Source organism: Monodelphis domestica, chromosome 2, assembly GCF_027887165.1.
Source record: "Monodelphis domestica isolate mMonDom1 chromosome 2, mMonDom1.pri, whole genome shotgun sequence".
Classification (NCBI taxonomy): domain Eukaryota; kingdom Metazoa; phylum Chordata; class Mammalia; order Didelphimorphia; family Didelphidae; genus Monodelphis; species Monodelphis domestica.
Window position 1 is genome coordinate 59,273,660 of NC_077228.1, and position 19,469 is coordinate 59,293,128.

General features: G+C 38.5%; 1 protein-coding gene across 1 annotated transcript in view; it reads right to left on the bottom strand.

Moving 5' to 3' along the window:
• Positions 1-19,469, bottom strand: part of RXRG (retinoid X receptor gamma) — a 102,880-nt gene that overhangs the window by 12,669 nt on the left and 70,742 nt on the right. The window contains exons 5-6 of the mRNA XM_007480684.3: positions 17,530-17,690; positions 17,252-17,381 (exon numbers count right to left, since the gene is read on the bottom strand). Coding sequence (XP_007480746.1) covers positions 17,252-17,381; positions 17,530-17,690 — 291 coding nt within the window. The remainder of the gene's footprint in view (positions 1-17,251; positions 17,382-17,529; positions 17,691-19,469) is intronic.

The following is a 19,469-nucleotide window of genomic DNA, read 5'->3' on the forward strand; positions in this document are numbered from 1 at the left end:
TTGGATAATGATTACACAACTAATTTTCTTGCAATTTATTTCTTCCCCATTCATTTAACAAATAGTTTTTGAGTATCTGCTGGTTGCCTAGCACCACATTGGGCATGGTTCAAGATACAAAGAAGGATGATGTGATCACCAACATTTTTGGAGCCTGTAGTCTAGCAGAGACAAATAAAACTGCTGTCTCAAGAATTGAAGAGACATAGACTATTCTTGGATTAAATGGTGTTTGAGATCTAGAATTGGGGAGTGAGAAGTGTAGTTATCCTCCTACAGTGGAATACATAGGGGAATGTGATATGGACCACTTTTCTATATTTCTTAAAAAATAAATGCACATATTTAATCACAGAAAATTTTTTTATTGTGTGATGTTTGTGTTAATTTTTGTAAAATGTCACATGCTCTTCAATGAAAACTCAAAAATCTCCCCTGGGCACCAATAAATGGGAATCAACTTTTCAAACTTAGGGAAACATATTTTCAGACTTTGATTAGGATTCAAAAATACCTTGTCCTGGCTCAACACTGTGCCATACATATGTCTGGGAGCTAAAATCCTCATTGTTGTTGTTGTGTCTGACTCTTTGCTGGCCCCATTTGGGGTTTTCTTGGCAAAGATATTAGAGTGGTTTGCCATTTCCTTCTCCAGTTCTTTAAAAAAAATACTTCTTGGTAGGACTTCCGGGTAATCATGGCGGCAATCTAGACGCCACACGCTTCCTCTCCCTGGCACCAAACGAAATAGACTACATCAAAGGAGCATAAAAATCACCTTTGGAGGAACAGAAGGACTCCCCAGTACACCACAGAGGTGAAGGTACATGGGGTTTGAACATTTCCACACTATAATAAGAAGGAGGAAAAGCTTGCACAGAAACATGAACTGAGCCGCCCTTTCTCCTCCCCCCCCCAACTCCTCCACCAAACCAGAGTGAGCTACCGGACCGCTCACTGGGACAGCGAGTGAGTGGGGAATGTCTCTGTCTGGTGGGGGGCACTCCAGGGTCCTTGGGATCTGGGGACTGCCAGGAAAAAATGTCTCAGGGCGGTTTCACAGGAGAACCTAGTGCTGAGCACAGGGGGTCCACGGAGCTGAACTCAGGGCGGTTGTGCTGAGCATCTGGGCGGAGCTAAACACCAGGGGCGGACCACACGCTGATTATCTGAGTGGAGCTGAACACCTGGGCAGTGTGGCTGTGATCAGGGGCCCAGCACTCTAAGAAACCTCAGAAGTTGAGAAGAACTAGTCTGAGGCAACCTAAATTCACAGAAAACCCGCCATATCACCCAGACCCCAGACCAAAAAGGAAAGGGGAATAAAACCACCAAAGGGATGGCTCACATGGCCCAAAATCAAGCCTCCAGGAAGACAGGGAAAAAGGTGACTATTGAAAACTTTTATGGTGGAAGTACCCAAGGAAAAGAAGAGAATGAGGAGGAAATCCAAAAAAAAATCAGAACATGCCTCCCAAAATGGAAACTATCAACAAGCTCTGGAAGATCTCAAACTGGAACTTATCCAAAAGATGGAAACCTGGAAAGAAAAATGGGAGAAAGAGATCAGCAGTCTGACAGATAAGAATGCTCAATTGGAAAAAGAGCTCAAAGCATCCGATAGAAGGGCAGACAAAGCTGAAAAGCAAAACCAGTCCCTCAAGGACCAAAATTAAGCAACTCAAAGAAAGTGAGATCATAAAACAGCAAGAATCAATAAAGCAAACCCAAAAAATTAATGAATTAGAAGAAAACATAAAATATCTCACTGAGAAGGTCACAGATCTCGAAAACAGAGGGAGAAGAGAAAACCTCCGAATTATTGGTCTCCCAGGAAACCAGAGATAAACAATAAACTCGATATTATTCTACAGGAGATTATAAAAGAAAATTGCCCCCACGTTCTGGAGCAAGGGGGCAAAATAGAAATAGAAAGGATTCATAGAACACCTTCTATACTAAATCCCCAAAAGACAACCCCTAGGAATGTAATTGCCAAATTCAAGAGCTTCCAAGAAAAGGAGAAAATCCTACAAGAAGCCAAGAAGAGGAGCTTCAGATATAAGGGGGCTCCCATAAGGATCACACACAACTTAGAGGCTAACACACTAAGAGACCGCAAAGCATGGAACACAATATTTAGAAAGGGAAGAGAGCTGGGTCTCCAACCAAGAATCAACTACCCAGCAAAACTGACTATATACTTCCAGGGGAAAGTATGGGCATTCAACAAAATAGAAGATTTCCAAGCATTTGCTAAGAAAAGACCAGAGCTCTGTGGAAAGTTCGATATCCAATCACAGAAAGCAAGAGAAATATGAAAAGGTAAATATGAAAGAAAGGGAAAAGGAGATAAATCTTATCTTTTTCTTTAAGTCAAACTCTCTTCTATAAGGACTACATTTACATCAAATTATATATACTAATATGTGGGGAAAATGTTTTGTGTAACTCTCAAAAATTGTATGCATCATAAGAGTAGTTAGAAGAAACATGCATAGGGAAAGATTGGGGCATTAAGAAGATTTGGGGAAAGTGGGGGCAAAGTAAGGAAAAGGGAGGGGGGAACCATCGATAATACTAAGATTAACTTCAAGAAATAGGGGGGGGACTCAATAGAATAATCTTTCCCATATAAAGATACACATGGGAAGGGGAGGGGAAGAACTCTCATATGAGAAGGAGAGGAAGAGACCGTGAAGTGGAATTACTTAAACCTTACTCTCAGTGAAATCAAATCTGAGAGGAAAGAACATCTAGATCCAGTGGGATCCTGAATTCTATCTTATCCATTAGAGCAAGAAAGAAAGGAAAATTAAGGAGGGGGAGGGGTGAGGGAGTATAAAAAGGGAGGGAAGGAGAGGGGGGAGGGGAAGGGAACATAAAAAGGGAGGGGCTAGAAAGGGAAGCATCTCAAGGGAGGGGACTAGGGGGACTGACCTAAAGTAAATCACTGGTTCAAAAAGAGATAGCTAAAGAAGAAAGGTCAGAACTAGGGGAAGATATCAAAATTGCAGGGAATCCACAAATGACAATCATAACTTTGAACGTGAATGGGATGAACTCACCCATAAAATGTAGACAAATAGCAGATTGGATTAGAACCCAAAACCCTACCATTTGTTGTCTTCAAGAAACACATATGAGGCGGGTTGACACTCAAAAGGTTAGAATTAAAGGTTGGAGGAAGACCTTTTGGGCCTCAACTGATAGAAAGAAGGCAGGAGTTGCAATCATGATATCTGACAAAGCCAAAGCAAAAATAGACCTGATCAAAAGGGATAGGGAACGTAAATATATTCTGTTAAAAGGGAGTATAGACAATGAGGAAGTATCACTAATCAACATGTATGCACCAAATGGTATAGCATCCAAATTTTTAATAGAGAAAATAGGAGAATTGAAGGAGGAAATAGACAGTAAAACCATATTAGTGGGAGACTTGAACCAACCACTATCAAATTTAGATAAATCAAACCAAAAAATAAACAAGAAAGAGGTAAAAGAGGTGAATGACATCTTAAAAAATTAGAGTTAATAGACATATGGAGAAAAATAAATAGGGACAAAAAGGAATACACCTTCTTTTCAGCACCACATGGCACATTCACAAAAATAGATCATACACTAGGTCACAGAAACATGGCACTCAAATGCAGAAAAGCAGAAATAATAAATGCAGCCTTTTCAGATCACAAGGCAATAAAAATATTGATTGGTAAGGGTACATGGAGAGCCAAATCAAAAATTAATTGGAAATTAAATAATATGATACTCCAAAATCGGATAGTTAGAGAAGAAATCATAGAAACAATTAATAATTTCGTTGAAGAAAATGACAATGACGAGACATCCTTTCAAACCTTATGGGATGCAGCCAAGGCAGTACTTAGAGGAAAATTCATATTCCTGAGTGCATATATTAACAAATTAGGGAGGACAGAGATAAAGGAACTGGAAATGCAAATCAAAAAACTTGAGAACAAACAAATTAAAAACCCCCAGAAGAAAACCAAACTAGAGATCCTAAAAATTAAGGGATAAATTAATAAAATTGAAAGTGACAGAACTATTGAGCTAATAAACAAGACTAGAAGCTGGTACTTTGAAAAAACAGACAAAATAGACAAAGTACTGGTAAATCTAATTAAAAAAAGGAAAGAAGAAAGGCAAATTAACAGCATCAAGGATGAAAAGGGGGACCTCACCTCCAATGAAGAGGAAATTAAGGCAATCATTAAAAAATACTTTGCCCAACTATATGACAATAAATATACCAACCTAGGTGATATGGATGAATATTTACAAAAATATAAATTGCCTAAACTAACAGAAAAAGAAATAGATTTCTTAAATAATCCCATATCAGAAAATGAAATCCAACAGGCCATCAAAGAACTTCCTAAGAAAAAATCCCCAGGGCCTGACGGATTCACCAGTGAATTCTATCAAACATTCAAAGAACAGCTAACTCCAATACTATACAAACTATTTGACATAATAAGCAAAGAGGGAGTTCTACCAAACTCCTTTTATGACACAAACATGGTACTAATTCCAAAGCCAGGTAGGCCAAAAACAGAGAAAGAAAACTATAGACCAATCTCCCTAATGAATATAGATGCAAAAATCTTAAATAGGATACTAGCAAAAAGACTCCAGCAAGTGATCAGAAGGATCATCCACCATGATCAAGTAGGATTTATACCAGGGATGCAGGGTTGGTTCAATATTAGGAAAACAATCCACATAATTGACCACATCAACAAGCAAACCAACAAGAACCACATGATTATCTCAATAGATGCAGAAAAAGCCTTTGATAAAATACAACACCCATTCCTACTAAAAATACTAGAAAGCATAGGAATAGAAGGGTCGTTCCTAAAAATAATAAACAGTATATATCTAAAACCATCAACTAATATCATCTGCAATGGGGATAAACTAAATCCATTCCCATTAAGATCAGGAGTCAAACAAGGATGCCCATTATCACCTCTATTATTTGACATTGTATTAGAAACACTAGCAGTAGCAATTAGAGAAGAAAAAGAATTGAAGGCATTAAAATAGGCAAGGAGGAGACCAAATTATTGCTCTTTGCAGATGACATGATGGTCTACTTAAAGAATCCTAGAGATTCAACCAAAAAGCTAATAAAAATAATCAACAACTTTAGCAAAGTTGCAGGATACAAAATAAACCCACATAAATCATCAACTTTTCTATATATCTCCAACACAACTCAGCAGCAAGAACTAGAAAGAGAAATCCCACTCAAAATTACCTTAGACAAAATAAAATACTTAGGAATCTATCTCCCGAGACAAACACAGGAACTATATGAACACAACTACAAAACACTTTCCACACAACTAAAACTAGACTTGAACAATTGGAAGAACATTAACTGCTCATGGGTAGGACGAGCCAATATAATAAAAATCACTATCCTACCCAAACTCATCTATTTAGTGCCATACCCATGGAACATCCAAAAAAAAAGTTTTACTGAGTTAGAAAAAACCACAACAAAGTTCATTTGGAAGAACAAAATAGCAAGGATATCCAGGGAAATAATGAAAAAAAATACAAAGGAAGGGGGACTTGCAGTCCCAGATCTCAGACTATATTATAAAGCAGCGGTCATCAAAACAATTTGGTACTGGCTAAGAGACAGAAAGGAGGATCAGTGGAATAGACTGGGGGCAAGCAACCTTAGCAAGACAGTATATGACAAACTCAAAGATCCCAGCTTTGGGGACAAAAATCCACTATTTCATAAAAACTGCTGGGGAAATTGGAGGACAGTGTGGGAAGGATTAGGTTTAGATCAACACCTCACACCCTACACCAAGATAAATTCAAAATGGGTGAATGACTTGAACATAAAGAAGGAAACTATAAGAAAATTAGGCGAACACAGAATAGTATACATGTCAGACCTTTGGGAAGAGAAAGACTTCAAAACCAAGCAAGAATTAGAAAGAGTTACAAAATGCAAAATAAATAATCTGGAATACATCAAATTAAAAAGTTTTTGTACAAACAAAACCAATGTAACCAAAATCAGAAGGGTAGCAACAAATTGGGAAACAATCTTCATAAAAACCTCTGACAGACTTCTGGTTAAGATGGCGGCTTAGAGAAAGCTAAAGTTCAGATCTCTGGAAAACCCTTCCCGACCGACCGATCTCAAACTATAAGCACCTAAGGCGCCAAAATTCAAAACGATCAACAGCACAGACCCTGGGAACCCTCCTCCTGGACCTGGACCCGGTTCAAAAGGTACGGCTCCCCTCAAAAGCCATAACCCGAGATCACTCGGACCTCAGGGGTAGGAGCGCAGAGTCCAAGGCTCCGGGAAGCCGCAGCCCGGCCCGGCTCAGAGAGCAGGGTCCTCGGAACAACAACCCTCAGGGCCTTCTATCCGAGTCCCAGTGAAAGTCACTGCCTGGAGCAAGACAGCCTCACGGGCTGGATCCTGCTATCCAAGTCTCAGTGAAAGTCCCTGCCCTCGGAGCTTGGGGAAGCTGCAGCCCATCCCCCCGCAGGCCGAGGAAACAGCCTCACGGCCAGTGATTCTGAAGGCAACTTCCAGAAAGCAAAGTGGTCCGACCCTTCCATTCCAGTTCCAGGAGGCATATTCAGTTTAACCCAGGGAAGGCTCATAGAACCCACAATCTGCCCAGGACTAAAGCCTCTGATCACCAGACAGAGATAAGAAAAGCTAATCCTCCACATTCAGAGATGGCAAACTCCACAGAAGCACAGAAGCCCCAAAACACCAAGAAAAATAAGAAGAAAGGGGCGACTTTGGACACATTCTATGGAGCCAAAATACAAAATACAGAGCAGATAGAAGAAGATATACAAGAAAATGCTCCAAAATCTTCCAAAGGAAATGGAAACTCTCCACAAACCCATGAAGAATTTGAATCAGAAATGACCAAAAAGATGGAAGCCTTCTGGGAGAAAAAGTGGGAAATAATGCAAAAGAAATTCACGCATCTACAAAACCAGTTTGACCAAACTGTAAAAGAAAACCAGGCTTTAAAGCAAGAACTAATAAAGCAAAGCCAAAACACCAAGAAATTAGAAGAGAACATAAAATATCTCACCGACAAGGTGATAGATCTGGAAAATAGAGGGAGAAGGGATAATTTAAGAATAATTGGACTCCCAGAAAAGCCAGAAATAAACACCAAACTCGACATCGTGATACAAGATATAATCAAAGAAAATTGCCCAGAGATTCTAGAACAAGGGGGCAATACAGCCACTGACAGAGCTCACAGAACACCTTCTACACTAAACCCCCAAAAGACAACTCCCAGGAATGTAATTGCCAAATTCCAAAGCTATCAAACAAAAGAAAAAATCCCACAGGAAGCCAGAAAAAGACAATTTAGATATAAAGGAATGCCAATCAGGGTCACACAAGACCTTGCAAGTTCTACTCTGAATGATCATAAGGCATGGAACATGATCTTCAGAAAGGCAAGAGAGCTGGGTCTCCAACCAAGAATCAACTACCCAGCAAAACTGACTATATACTTCCAAGGGAAAGTATGGGCATTCAACAAAATAGAAGACTTCCAACTTTTTGCAAAGAAAAGACCAGAGCTCTGTGGAAAGTTTGATACCGAAAATCAAAGAGCAAGGAATACCTGAAAAGGTAAATACTAAGGAAAGGGGAAAAATGTTATCTTCTTCTTTTACTCAAACTCTCTTCTATAAGGACTACATTTATATCAATCTATGTATACTAATATGTGGGGAAAATGTAATGTATAAATAGGGGGTAAAGAAAGACCAAATAGAATAATCGTTCTCACACAAAGATTCACATGGGAAGGAGAGGGGAAGAAAACTCCTATAAGAAGGAGAGGAAGAGGGGGGGGGGTTTACTTAAACCTCAATCTCAGGGAAATTAACTCTGAGAGGGAAAAACATCCAGATCCATTGGGATCTTGAATTCTATCTTACCCAACAAGGGTAAGGAGAAGGGAAAACCAAGGGGGGGAGGGGGAGAGGGAGAACAAAAAGGGAGGGAAAGAGAGGGGGAGGGGAGGGAAGAAAAAGGGAGGGGCTAGAAAGGGAAGCATCTCAAGGGAGGGGACAAGGGGGACTGATTCAAAGTAAATCACTGGACTAAAAGGTAGAGCCGAAGAAGAAAAGGTTAGAATTAGGGAAGGCAATCAAAATGCCAGGGAGTCCACAAATGACAATCATAACTTTGAACGTGAATGGGATGAACTCACCCATAAAATGTAGACGAATAGCAGAATGGATCAGAATCCAAAACCCTACCATATGTTGTCTTCAAGAAACACATATGAGGCGGGTTGACACCCACAAGGTCAGAATTAAAGGATGGAGTAAGACCTTCTGGGCCTCAACTGATAGAAAGAAGGCAGGAGTGGTAATCATGATATCTGATAAAGCCAATGCAAAAATAGACCTGATCAAAAGGGATAGGGAAGGTAATTATATTTTGTTAAAAGGGACTCTAGACAATGAGGAAATATCATTAATCAACATGTATGCACCAAATAATATAGCACCCAAATTTCTAATGGAGAAACTAGGAGAATTGAGGGAAGAAATAGACAATAAAACCATACTAGTGGGAGACTTAAACCAACCATTATCAAATTTAGATAAATCAAATCAAAAAAATAAATAAGAAAGAGGTAAAAGAAGTGAATAAATCTTAGAAAAATTAGAATTAATAGACATATGGAGAAAAATAAATAGGGATAAAAAGGAATACACCTTCTTCTCAGCACCACATGGCACATTCACAAAAATTGACCATACATTAGGTCACAGAAACATAGCACACAAATGCAAAAAAGCAGAAATAATGAATGCAGCCTTCTCAGATCACAAGGCAATAAAAATAATGATTAGTAATGGTACATGGAAAACCAAATCTAAAACCAATTGGAAATTAAACAATATGATACTCCAAAACCGTTTAGTTAAAGAAGAAATCATAGAAACAATTAATAATTTCATCGAGGAAAATGACAATGGCGAAACATCCTTTCAAACCTTTTGGGATGCAGCCAAAGCAGTAATCAGAGGTAAATTCATATCCCTGAATGCTTATATTAACAAACAAGGGAGAGCAGAGATCAATCAATTGGAAATGCAAATGAAAAAACTCAAAAGCGATCAAATTAAAACCCCCCAGCAGAAAACCAAATTAGAAATCCTAAAAATTAAGGGAGAAATTAATAAAATTGAAAGTGATAGAACTATTGATTTAATAAATAAGACAAGAAGCTGGTACTTTGAAAAAACAAACAAAATAGACAAAGTACTGGTCAATCTAATTAAAAAAAGGAAGGAAGAAAAACAAATTCACAGCATTAAAGATGAAAAGGGGGACAGCACCTCCAATGAAGATGAAATTAAGGCAATCATTAGAAATTACTTTGCCCAATTATATGGCAATAAATACACCAATTTAGGAGAAATGGATGAATATATACAAAAATACAAACTGCCTAGACTAACAGAAGAGGAAATAGAATCCTTAAATAATCCCATATCAGAAATTGAAATCCAACAAGCCATCAACGAACTTCCTAAGAAAAAATCCCCAGGGCCTGATGGATTCACCAGTGAATTCTATCAAACATTCAGAGAACAGTTAATCCCAATATTATACAAACTATTTGACATAATAAGCAAAGAGGGAGTTCTACCAAACTCCTTTTATGACACAAACATGGTACTGATTCCAAAACCAGGCAGGTCAAAAACAGAGAAAGAAAACTATAGGCCAATCTCCCTAATGAATATAGATGCAAAAATCTTAAATAGGATACTAGCAAAAAGACTCTAGCAAGTGATCAGAAGGATCATTCACCATGATCAAGTAGGATTCATACCAGGGATGCAGGGCTGGTTCAACATTAGGAAAACCATCCACATAATTGACCACATCAACAAGCAAACTAGCAAGAACCACATGATTATCTCAATAGATGCAGAAAAAGCCTTTGATAAAATACAACACCCATTCCTATTAAAAACACTAGAAAGCATAGGAATAGAAGGGTCATTCCTAAAAATAATAAACAGTATATATCTAAAACCAACAGCTAATATCATCTGCAATGGGGATAAACTAAATCCATTCCCAATAAGATCAGGAGTGAAACAATGATGCCCATTATCACCTCTACTATTTGACATTGTACTAGAAACTCTAGCAGTAGCAATTAGAGAAGATAAAGGAATTGAAGGCATCAAAATAGGCAAGGAGGAGACCAAGTTATCACTCTTTGCGGATGACATGATGGTCTACTTAAAGAATCCTAGAGATTCAACCAAAAAAGCTAATTGAAATAATCAACAACTTTAGCAAAGTTGCAGGATACAAAATAAACCCACATAAATCATCAACTTTTCTATATATCTCCAACACAGCTCAGCAGCAAGAACTAGAAAGAGAAATCCCATTCAAAATCACCTTAGACAAAATAAAATACCTAGGAATCTACCTCCCAAGACAAACACAGGAACTATATGAACACAACTACAAAACACTCGCCACACAACTAAAACTAGACTTGAACAAATGGAAAAACATTAACTGCTCATGGATAGGACGAGCCAATATAATAAAAATGACCATCCTACCCAAACTTATTTATATATTTAGTGCCATACCCATTGAACTACCAAAATACTTCTTCACTGATTTAGAAAAAACCATAACAAAGTTCATTTGGAAGAACAAAAGATCAAGGATATCCAGGGAAATAATGAAAAAAAACACACATGATGGGGGCCTTGCAGTCCCTGACCTAAAACTATATTACAAAGCAGCAGTCATCAAAACAATTTGGTACTGGCTAAGAAACAGAAAGGAAGATCAGTGGAATAGACTGGGGGAAAGCGACCTCAGCAAGACAGTATACGATAAACCCAAAGATCCCAACTTTTGGGACAAAAATCCACTATTCGATAAAAACTGTTGGGAAAATTGGAAGACAGTGTGGGAGAGACTAGGAATAGATCAACACCTCACACCCTACACCAAGATAAATTCAAAATGGGTGAGTGACTTAAACATAAAGAAGGAAACCATAAGTAAATTGGGTAAACACAGAATAGTATACATGTCAGACCTTTGGGAGGGGAAAGGCTTTAAAACCAAGCAAGACTTAGAAAGAATCACAAAATGTAAAATAAATAATTTTGACTACATCAAACTAAAAAGCTTTTGTACAAACAAAACCAATGTAACTAAAATCAGAAGGGAAACAACAAATTGGGAAAAAATCTTCATAGAAACCTCTGACAAAGGTTTAATTACTCATATTTATAATGAGCTAAATCAATTGTACAAAAAATCAAGCCATTCTCCAATTGATAAATGGGCAAGGGACATGGATAGGAAGTTCTCAGATAAAGAAATCAAAACTATTAACAAGCACATGAAGAAGTGTTCTAAATCTCTTATAATCAGAGAGATGCAAATCAAAACAACTCTGAGGTATCACCTCACACCTAGCAGATTGGCTAACATAACAGCAAAGGAAAGTAATGAATGCTGGAGGGGGTGTGGCAAAGTAGGGACATTAATTCATTGCTGGTGGAGTTGTGAACTGATCCAACCATTCTGGAGGGCAATTTGGAACTATGCCCAAAGGGCGACAAAAGAATATCTACCCTTTGACCCAGCCATAGCACTGCTGGGTCTGTACCCCAAAGAGATAATGGACACAAAGACTTTTACAAAAATATTCATAGCTGCGCTCTTTGTAGTGGCCCAAAACTGGAAAACGAGGGGATGCCCATCAATTGGGGAATGGCTGAACAAACTGTGGTATATGTTGGTGATGGAATACTATTGTGCTAAAAGGAATAATAAAGTGGAGAAGTTCCATGGGGACTGGAACAACCTTGAGGAAGTGATGCAGAGTGAGAGGAGCAGAACCAGGAGAACATTGTACACAGAGACTAATACACTGTGGTATAATCGAACGTAATGGACTTCTCCATTAGTGGCAGTGTAATGTCCCTGAACAACTTGCAGGGATCCAGGAGAAAAAAACACCATTCATAAGCAAAGGATAAACTATGGGAGTGGAAACACCGAGAAAAAGCAACTGCCTGAATACAGAGGTTGAGGGGACATGACAGAGGATAGACTCTAATGAACACTCTAATGCAAATACTATCAACAAAGCAATGGGTTCAAATCAAGAAAACATCTAATGCCCAGTGGACTTACGTGTTGGCTATGGGGGGGTGGAGGGGAGGAAAAGAAAATTATTTATGTCTTTAATGAATAATGCTTGGAAATGATCAAATAAAATATATTTTTTAAAAAAAACCTCTGACAAAGGTTTAATTACTCAAATTTACAAAGAACTAAATCAATTGTACAAAAAAAACAAGCCATTTTCCAATTGATAAATGGGCAAGGGACATGAACAGGCAGTTCTCAGCCAAATAAATCAAAACTATTAATAAGTACATGAAAAAGTGCTCTACATCTCTTATAATCAGAGAGATGCAAATCAAAACAACTCTGAGGTATCACCTCACACCTAGCAGATTGGCTAACATGACATCTATGGAATGTAATGAATGCTGGAGGGGATGTGGCAAAGTGGGGACATTAATTCATTGCTGGTGGAGTTGTGAATTGATCCAGCCGTTCTGGAGGGCAATTTGGAACTATGCCCAAAGGGTGATAAAAGACTGTATTCCCTTTGATCCAGCTATAGCACTGCTGGGTTTGTACCCCAAAGAGATAATAAGGAAAAAGATTTGTACAAGAATATTCATAGCTGCTCTCTTTGTAGTGGCCAAAAATTGGAAAACGAAGGGATGCCCATTAATTGGGGAATGGCTGATCAAACTGTGGTATATGTTGGTGATGGAATACTATTGTGCTAAAAGGAATAATAAAGTAGAGGAATTCCATGGAGACTGGAACAACCTCCAGGAAGTGATGCAGAGCGAAAGGAGCAGAACCAGGAAAACATTGTACACAGAGACTGATACATTGTGGTACAATCGAAGGTGATGGACTTCTCCATTAGTGGCAATGCAATTTCCCTGAACAATCTGCAGGGATCTAAAAATACTATCCACAAGCAGAGGATAAACTGTGGGAGTAAAAACACCAATGAAAAGCAACTGCTTGACTACAGGGGTTGAGGGGATATGACTGAGGAGAGACTCTAAATGAACACTCTAATGCAAATACCAACAACAGGGAAATGGGTTCAAGTCAAGAACACACTTGATAACCAGTGGAATCGTGCATCAGCTATGGGAGAGGGAAAGGTGGTGGGGGTGGGGGGTGGGGAGGAAAAGAAAATGATCTTTGTTTTCAGTGAATAATGTTTGGAAATGACCAAATTAAATAATGTTTAAAATTTAAAAAAAATCCTTCTCGAGAATTTATTTTTATATGCTGTATTAATTCCTATATATTAGGGATGGATCTGGGTGATAGAGATCATCCAGTCTGCTACTTTTTACTTTTTCTAAGTCCTTGGTAACCCCATGGAATATTTTTCTTTTTAAAAAAAATTGGGTGAAAAAATTAAGGGGACAAGGGTTCTTTTCCAGTGTTCAGTGACCTGTGAAGTGGTAGGAATGGGGAGAGGTGGATAGATGGATGGACTACCTCTTAATTAGCTTTTGCTAATTAAAGATGTCTTGGTATGGTCAAGGGAGGGGCTGAATAATGAGTTCCTAAGAATCTATTAGGTTGCCTGACCCAGGCCTGAGTTATTCCTGAACCCAACAGAGCCATTGAAAAACTATATCACTTTATTGTTTATGATGCTAGCTTAACCAATAAAGCTGTTATAATCAATACACTTATATTCTTGTCCAAAAATAAGTCTCTCGAGATAACTATCATTATAACACCCTTACTTTCTCTCTTAGTATCAATTCTAAGATAGAAGAATAGCAAGAGCTAGACTATTGCCCGGGGTCACACAGGTATGACTCATCTGAAGGTAGATTTGAACCCAGGACCTCTTATCTCCAAACCTGACACTATATCCACTGTACTACCTACCTGTCTGTCTCTCTCTAACTCATTTCAAGGATGAGGAAACTGAAGTAGTCAGGATTAGGTGACTTGCTCAGAGTCATACATTTAGTAGATGTCTGAGGCCACATCTGAAATCAGGTCTTCCTGACCCCATGCTTGACACTTTCTCCACTGTATCACCTAGCTGCTCATCAGAATCCAAAACATCCTGAAACAAATGCTTTTGCCTTCCTTCATTTCATCTACACAATAGAAACAATAATAGTATTTCAATATGTTGGACTCTCATGAGAATAATTTCTTATCTTATTCCTAATAATTAACTCTTTAGTCTTGGAAAATTATCCAAACTGTCTCTTTCTGTCTCTTTGTCTCTGTCTAACCATCTCTCTGTCTCTGTCTCTATCTGTCTCTTCCTCTCTCTCTCCCTCTCCCCCTCTCTCTGGCTCTGACTCTGTCTCTCTCTGTGTGTCTCTGTCTGTCTGTCACTCTCTCCCCTCCATATCATGCAAAATCCTCCACTGCTGATGATTAAGTGGAAGTGTCTTACTTCTTTAAAACATGTTTTAAAAACTTGTTCAAATCACAGAATATTAAACTTGGAGATGGAAGGAACTATAAATGAGATATTAAATCCAATCCCCTCATTTTACAGATGAGGAAACTGAGGCCCAGAGAAGTAAGTGGCATTTCCAAGATCACATTGATTATAAGTATCAGAGTCAGAGGATTCTATTCAATATAACAAATGTTTATTAAGTTTCTATTGTGTACTAAGCAAGGTAATTTAGTGGATGGAGAAGAAAAGATGGAGAAGAACCAGCCCATTAACTTCAAAGAACCAAGAGACCAGAAAGGGATTTAGACAAGAACACAAACAATAAAGAAGGATGTGATGAGTGCCACAAGAGACATAGAAAGAGTAAAAGTTAATTTTGTAAAATATTAAGTTATGTGGAGTTGCTGATCTGGAACACAACTTGCTGATGCTAATTGGGTCATTCTTATGTAGAGAAGAATATAATCAGACTAGGGGGTTACGTAACTGTATTTTAGGTGGCCTGTGAAGAACTCTTATAACCCATCTGGCCAAAAAAAATAAAAAATAAAAACATTCAGAAAGCTGAATTTGGCACAGAAGCAAAGGATACCAGAAGTAAGGGATCTTCAGGTAACATCTAGCCCAATCCTCCCAAATTCAAGGTAGGGAAACTGAGGCCCAAAAGAATATGGGATTTGTCTGAGTTCACATATTTACTCAATGATAGAATCAATGCAAGAATTTGGAGAGAAGACATAATTTCAATAAATGAAGACAAAGCTATAATTTCAAATCATTCATGACCCCACAGTTCAGATGACCTGCTTCCTCAGTGTGTGGTTACTTGGGGAATAGTTCCCCTAATCTAGTGACTTGGCAAGCAATATTCAAATGTCAATAGTTAGTTACCAGTAGATTGTTTCCTGGAATATGGCTTTGGTTTGGGGAGGAAGGAGAATAGGCTCCTGAGGAAAAGTAGGCACTTCACAATTTTGCCTGGAACGAGGGCTAGTTCCTTTTCTATGACTTAAAAACATGCAGCTGTTCAAGACATCTTTGTGCCTGAGCAAAAAATGGAATTCTATATTCAGTCATATCTCTTTCTTTTATTATATGTGGCCTTCAAGAGTCCTTTGATTAAAAAGAAAGTTATCACAGCTCAAATGGTGGAGTACAGGCTGCATTCTCCCTACATTTCCTCCCAAATAACTTTAAAATAATTTCTCCTATCAAATTTTGCAGCAAAGCCAAGAAAAGGTCAGAATGAGACATTATTTCCTGCCTAAGACAAGTTAAAAGGTTGACAGGTGAGGTTTGTGATACCAGAGTGGGAGCTAATCCAGAGCATGGCAGCAGCAGATAGAGATAGAGATAGATGATAGATAGATAGATAGATAGATAGATAGATAGATAGATAGATAGATAGATAGATAGATAGATGGATAGAGATAGATGATATAAGGATAAATAGATAATGGAGGGATAGATAGATAGAGGAATGGATGAATGAATCAATAAAACACATTTTAGAAAAGGAAAAAGAAAAAAATTGTCAGATTTCTGCATGTTTTCAAAAACATCAAGAAACAACATTTCCAAATATTGACTAGGATTTAAAAATACCTTGTCCTGGATCATTAGTGTATCCTACCTGCATCAATGTGCCTGAGAAGCAAATGGGATGGTTTTTTTAACTGGTCTCCCAAGAAAAGTCCAACAAACTGGACTTTACACATGACCATAAAGCGTTAAAACAAGAGGAATGACCAAAAACAATATGAGTAATAAATCCCAGCAAATCAGCCATACCTCTGTTTAGCATTCACTCTTTGGTGGGACTGTCAGGGTCCTGAGATCTCTGACATAGGAAAGGCTGAGAGAAGAGGGAAGACCTCCAAAAGTTGACTATCACTGACTTTAGGATAGTTTCCTCATTGCCCAAACCTTCCATGTCCTCTAAAGTTAAGACCCGAAGCCATTTACAAGTTAAGTCTGACATACATTTCTCTAAGGATGAGTACAACGCAAACACACACACACACACACACACACACACACACACACACAAAACTCTCCAAAATAACAAATCCAACTGGTTTCTTTATTGCTCTTACATGATTCCCTTCAAGAAATAATAACATTTTACAGATGAGGAAACTGAGGCAAACAGGGTTAAATGAATTGCCCAGGATCATTTAACTAATGTGTCTAAGACCAGATTTGAAGTCATGAAAATGAGTCTTCCTGATTCTTAGCCCAGCCTCTATCCTCTGTGCCACCTGGTTGCCCCATTCTATGGCACAGAGTCATAGTACTTATATTATAATTACAATGATTAATATTAATGGCTAGCATTTATATAGCACTTTAAGGTTTGCAATGTATTTTACAAATATTATCTTATTTTATTCTCACATCAACTATGGAAGATAGTTGCTATTATTATACCAATTTCATGATAAGGAAATTGGGGCAAACCAGGACAACATAACTAGTAAGTATTGAGGTTGGGTTTGAACATAGTATTCCCTGACTCCAGGTTCAAATTTCTATCCATCGTGCCAACTGCGATATAGTAAAACAGCTCCAGAATAATTCCAAAATGGCAGCTCAGGTAAAGCGCAAGCATCCATAAAGGAAGGGACCCATAGCCCCTTTACCTGCCCGAAGAAGAATAACTTGGTCTTCCAAGGTGAGGTCAGAGAAGTGTGGGATGCGTTTGGCCCATTCCACAAGAGTAAAGAGTTGCTTATCAGCAGCATGGCATATATTGGTGACAGGATCATTGGTCTAAAGAAAGAACAAATGGCAAAGATATGTAAACACACATAGACACACACACACACACACACACACACAAAACAAGCCTGGAAATCCCACATTTTGGATATAGAGGCAGATAAGTGGCCACCCAGGAGCCCCAACCACATGGACTTACTGAGTTCTCCATGTTTGTGTCACCATAGGATTCAGTCTTTGGTTCAACAGCAAGTTCTGCTTCTAGGATCCTCTCCACGGGCATATCTTCATGGCCACTGCTGGTGGACTCCACTTCATTCTCAGCTCTCTCTCGACTCCTCTGCCTCTCCTCTTGCACAGCTGCAATACAGCAGGGCACACAGGTATTACCCGCTCCCCCCCCCCAAACAGGCACATTCACTCTGCCCTTATTTTAAGGAAAAATGAGTCTTCTGATTCTCACATTCATTGCCCCAGTGTGAGAGGTCTGAAGTTCTGGATGAAGATCCATCTCAATTCTCTTCAGAATATTAGAAAATTTCATTGTTGGGTTTCTTTTTCAGTTGAAAAGAGAAAACCATCCTTTTCCAAGAAAAGTCCAAAATTGTGCTTTGCTATCTCAAAAGCTCTGTGATTTCATTGGCATGGGTACAGTTTCCTCTAATCTCTACCAATTTACAACATTGATTTCTGTCCCTACCTCAAACAGTAAGAAACTGGCATCCGTTTTCAGCTTTCCTAATGGATGAAAGAGAACACTGATGTTGGTGCCATAGAGAAGGCTGGTCTCTTACTAGAGAAGAACAGAATGTCCAGATGAATTCTTCCTTTATTCTCTAGTGGTCACACTTAGCTCAGATTTAGCAGGGATCAGCTTCATCATCTCATTCGATGGTAGTTTTTTAAAGGCAGTTAGGTGGACAAGAAGATCTTGCATGGATCCTAGAGTCAGGAAGACTTGAATTCAAATCTGGCCTCAGATATTTATGAGCTATGCAACCCCAGGCAAATCACTTAACCTCTGTCTGCCTCCATTCCTCAACTGTAAAATGGGGATAATATTAGGAAGGGATGGGGGGAAAGAGAACACATTTATATAGAAACTGCTATGTATCCAGTATTGTGCTAAATGCTTTAATAGAATGTATCTCTCATGGCTGTTTAGAGAATAAAATCAGATAATATTTGTTAAGTAATTAGCACAGTGGCTGGCACATAGTAGGCATTTAATAAAAACTTCTACAAAGATCTTCCCACATTTGATCATCCCAACAATTCTGGTGGATAGATACTATTATTTTTCCCATTTTACAGATGAGATAGAAGCTGAAAATTGTTGTGATTGACTAGGGTCACAAAGCTAGTGAAGTGTTTGAAGCTAGTTTAGAACTCAAGTTTTCCTAATTGCAAGACCTACACTCTGTCCATCGGGACCCCAAACTACTATTAGAATAAAATTGTCAAGGTCTAAAGAGTTCACTTTGAACCCTGAAATTTTCCTAATCCAGTGCCTCTGAAATGTCCTTAGTAGACAACCTATAAACCATGGGGAGCCCTTCACTTAGGTTAGACCTAGAACATTGCTGGACCAGGTTAGTAGAACCAACTAAGGCTTTGGTTCCACTGATGTACCTTTGGAGAGCCCAGGGTCCCCTCTATAACCTGATAAGCATTGAGGTCAACTTTAGGGGAGGACCTTCTTTAAGGCTCATAAATTAAGTTTAACATCCTGAAAGCTTTCAAGCCTGAGCAAAATGGGCCTGATTCCTATTCCTGTGCAGCTGACATCTAGACAGCATAATGGATAGAGTACCAGGATGAGAGTGAGAAAAAAAACCTCAGTTCAAATCCTATTTTGGGAAGTTTGCTACCTATATGACTCTTGGCAAGTTGCTTAACTTTGTTCAGCCTCAATTTCCTCATCTGCAAAATGAGGATAATAGCACCTACCTCAGAGAGTTGTGAGAATAAAATTAAGAAATATCTTTAGGGCTTTAAAAATTTTCAAATGCTATAGTAATGTTATCTATTATTATTATTTAGATTTTCAGTAGGGTTTTCAGTTTAAAAATAAGGTCAAAAGAGAGTAGAATGCTCCCCACCTTTATCCTCATGTGGCATTTTTTTATTAACCTTTGC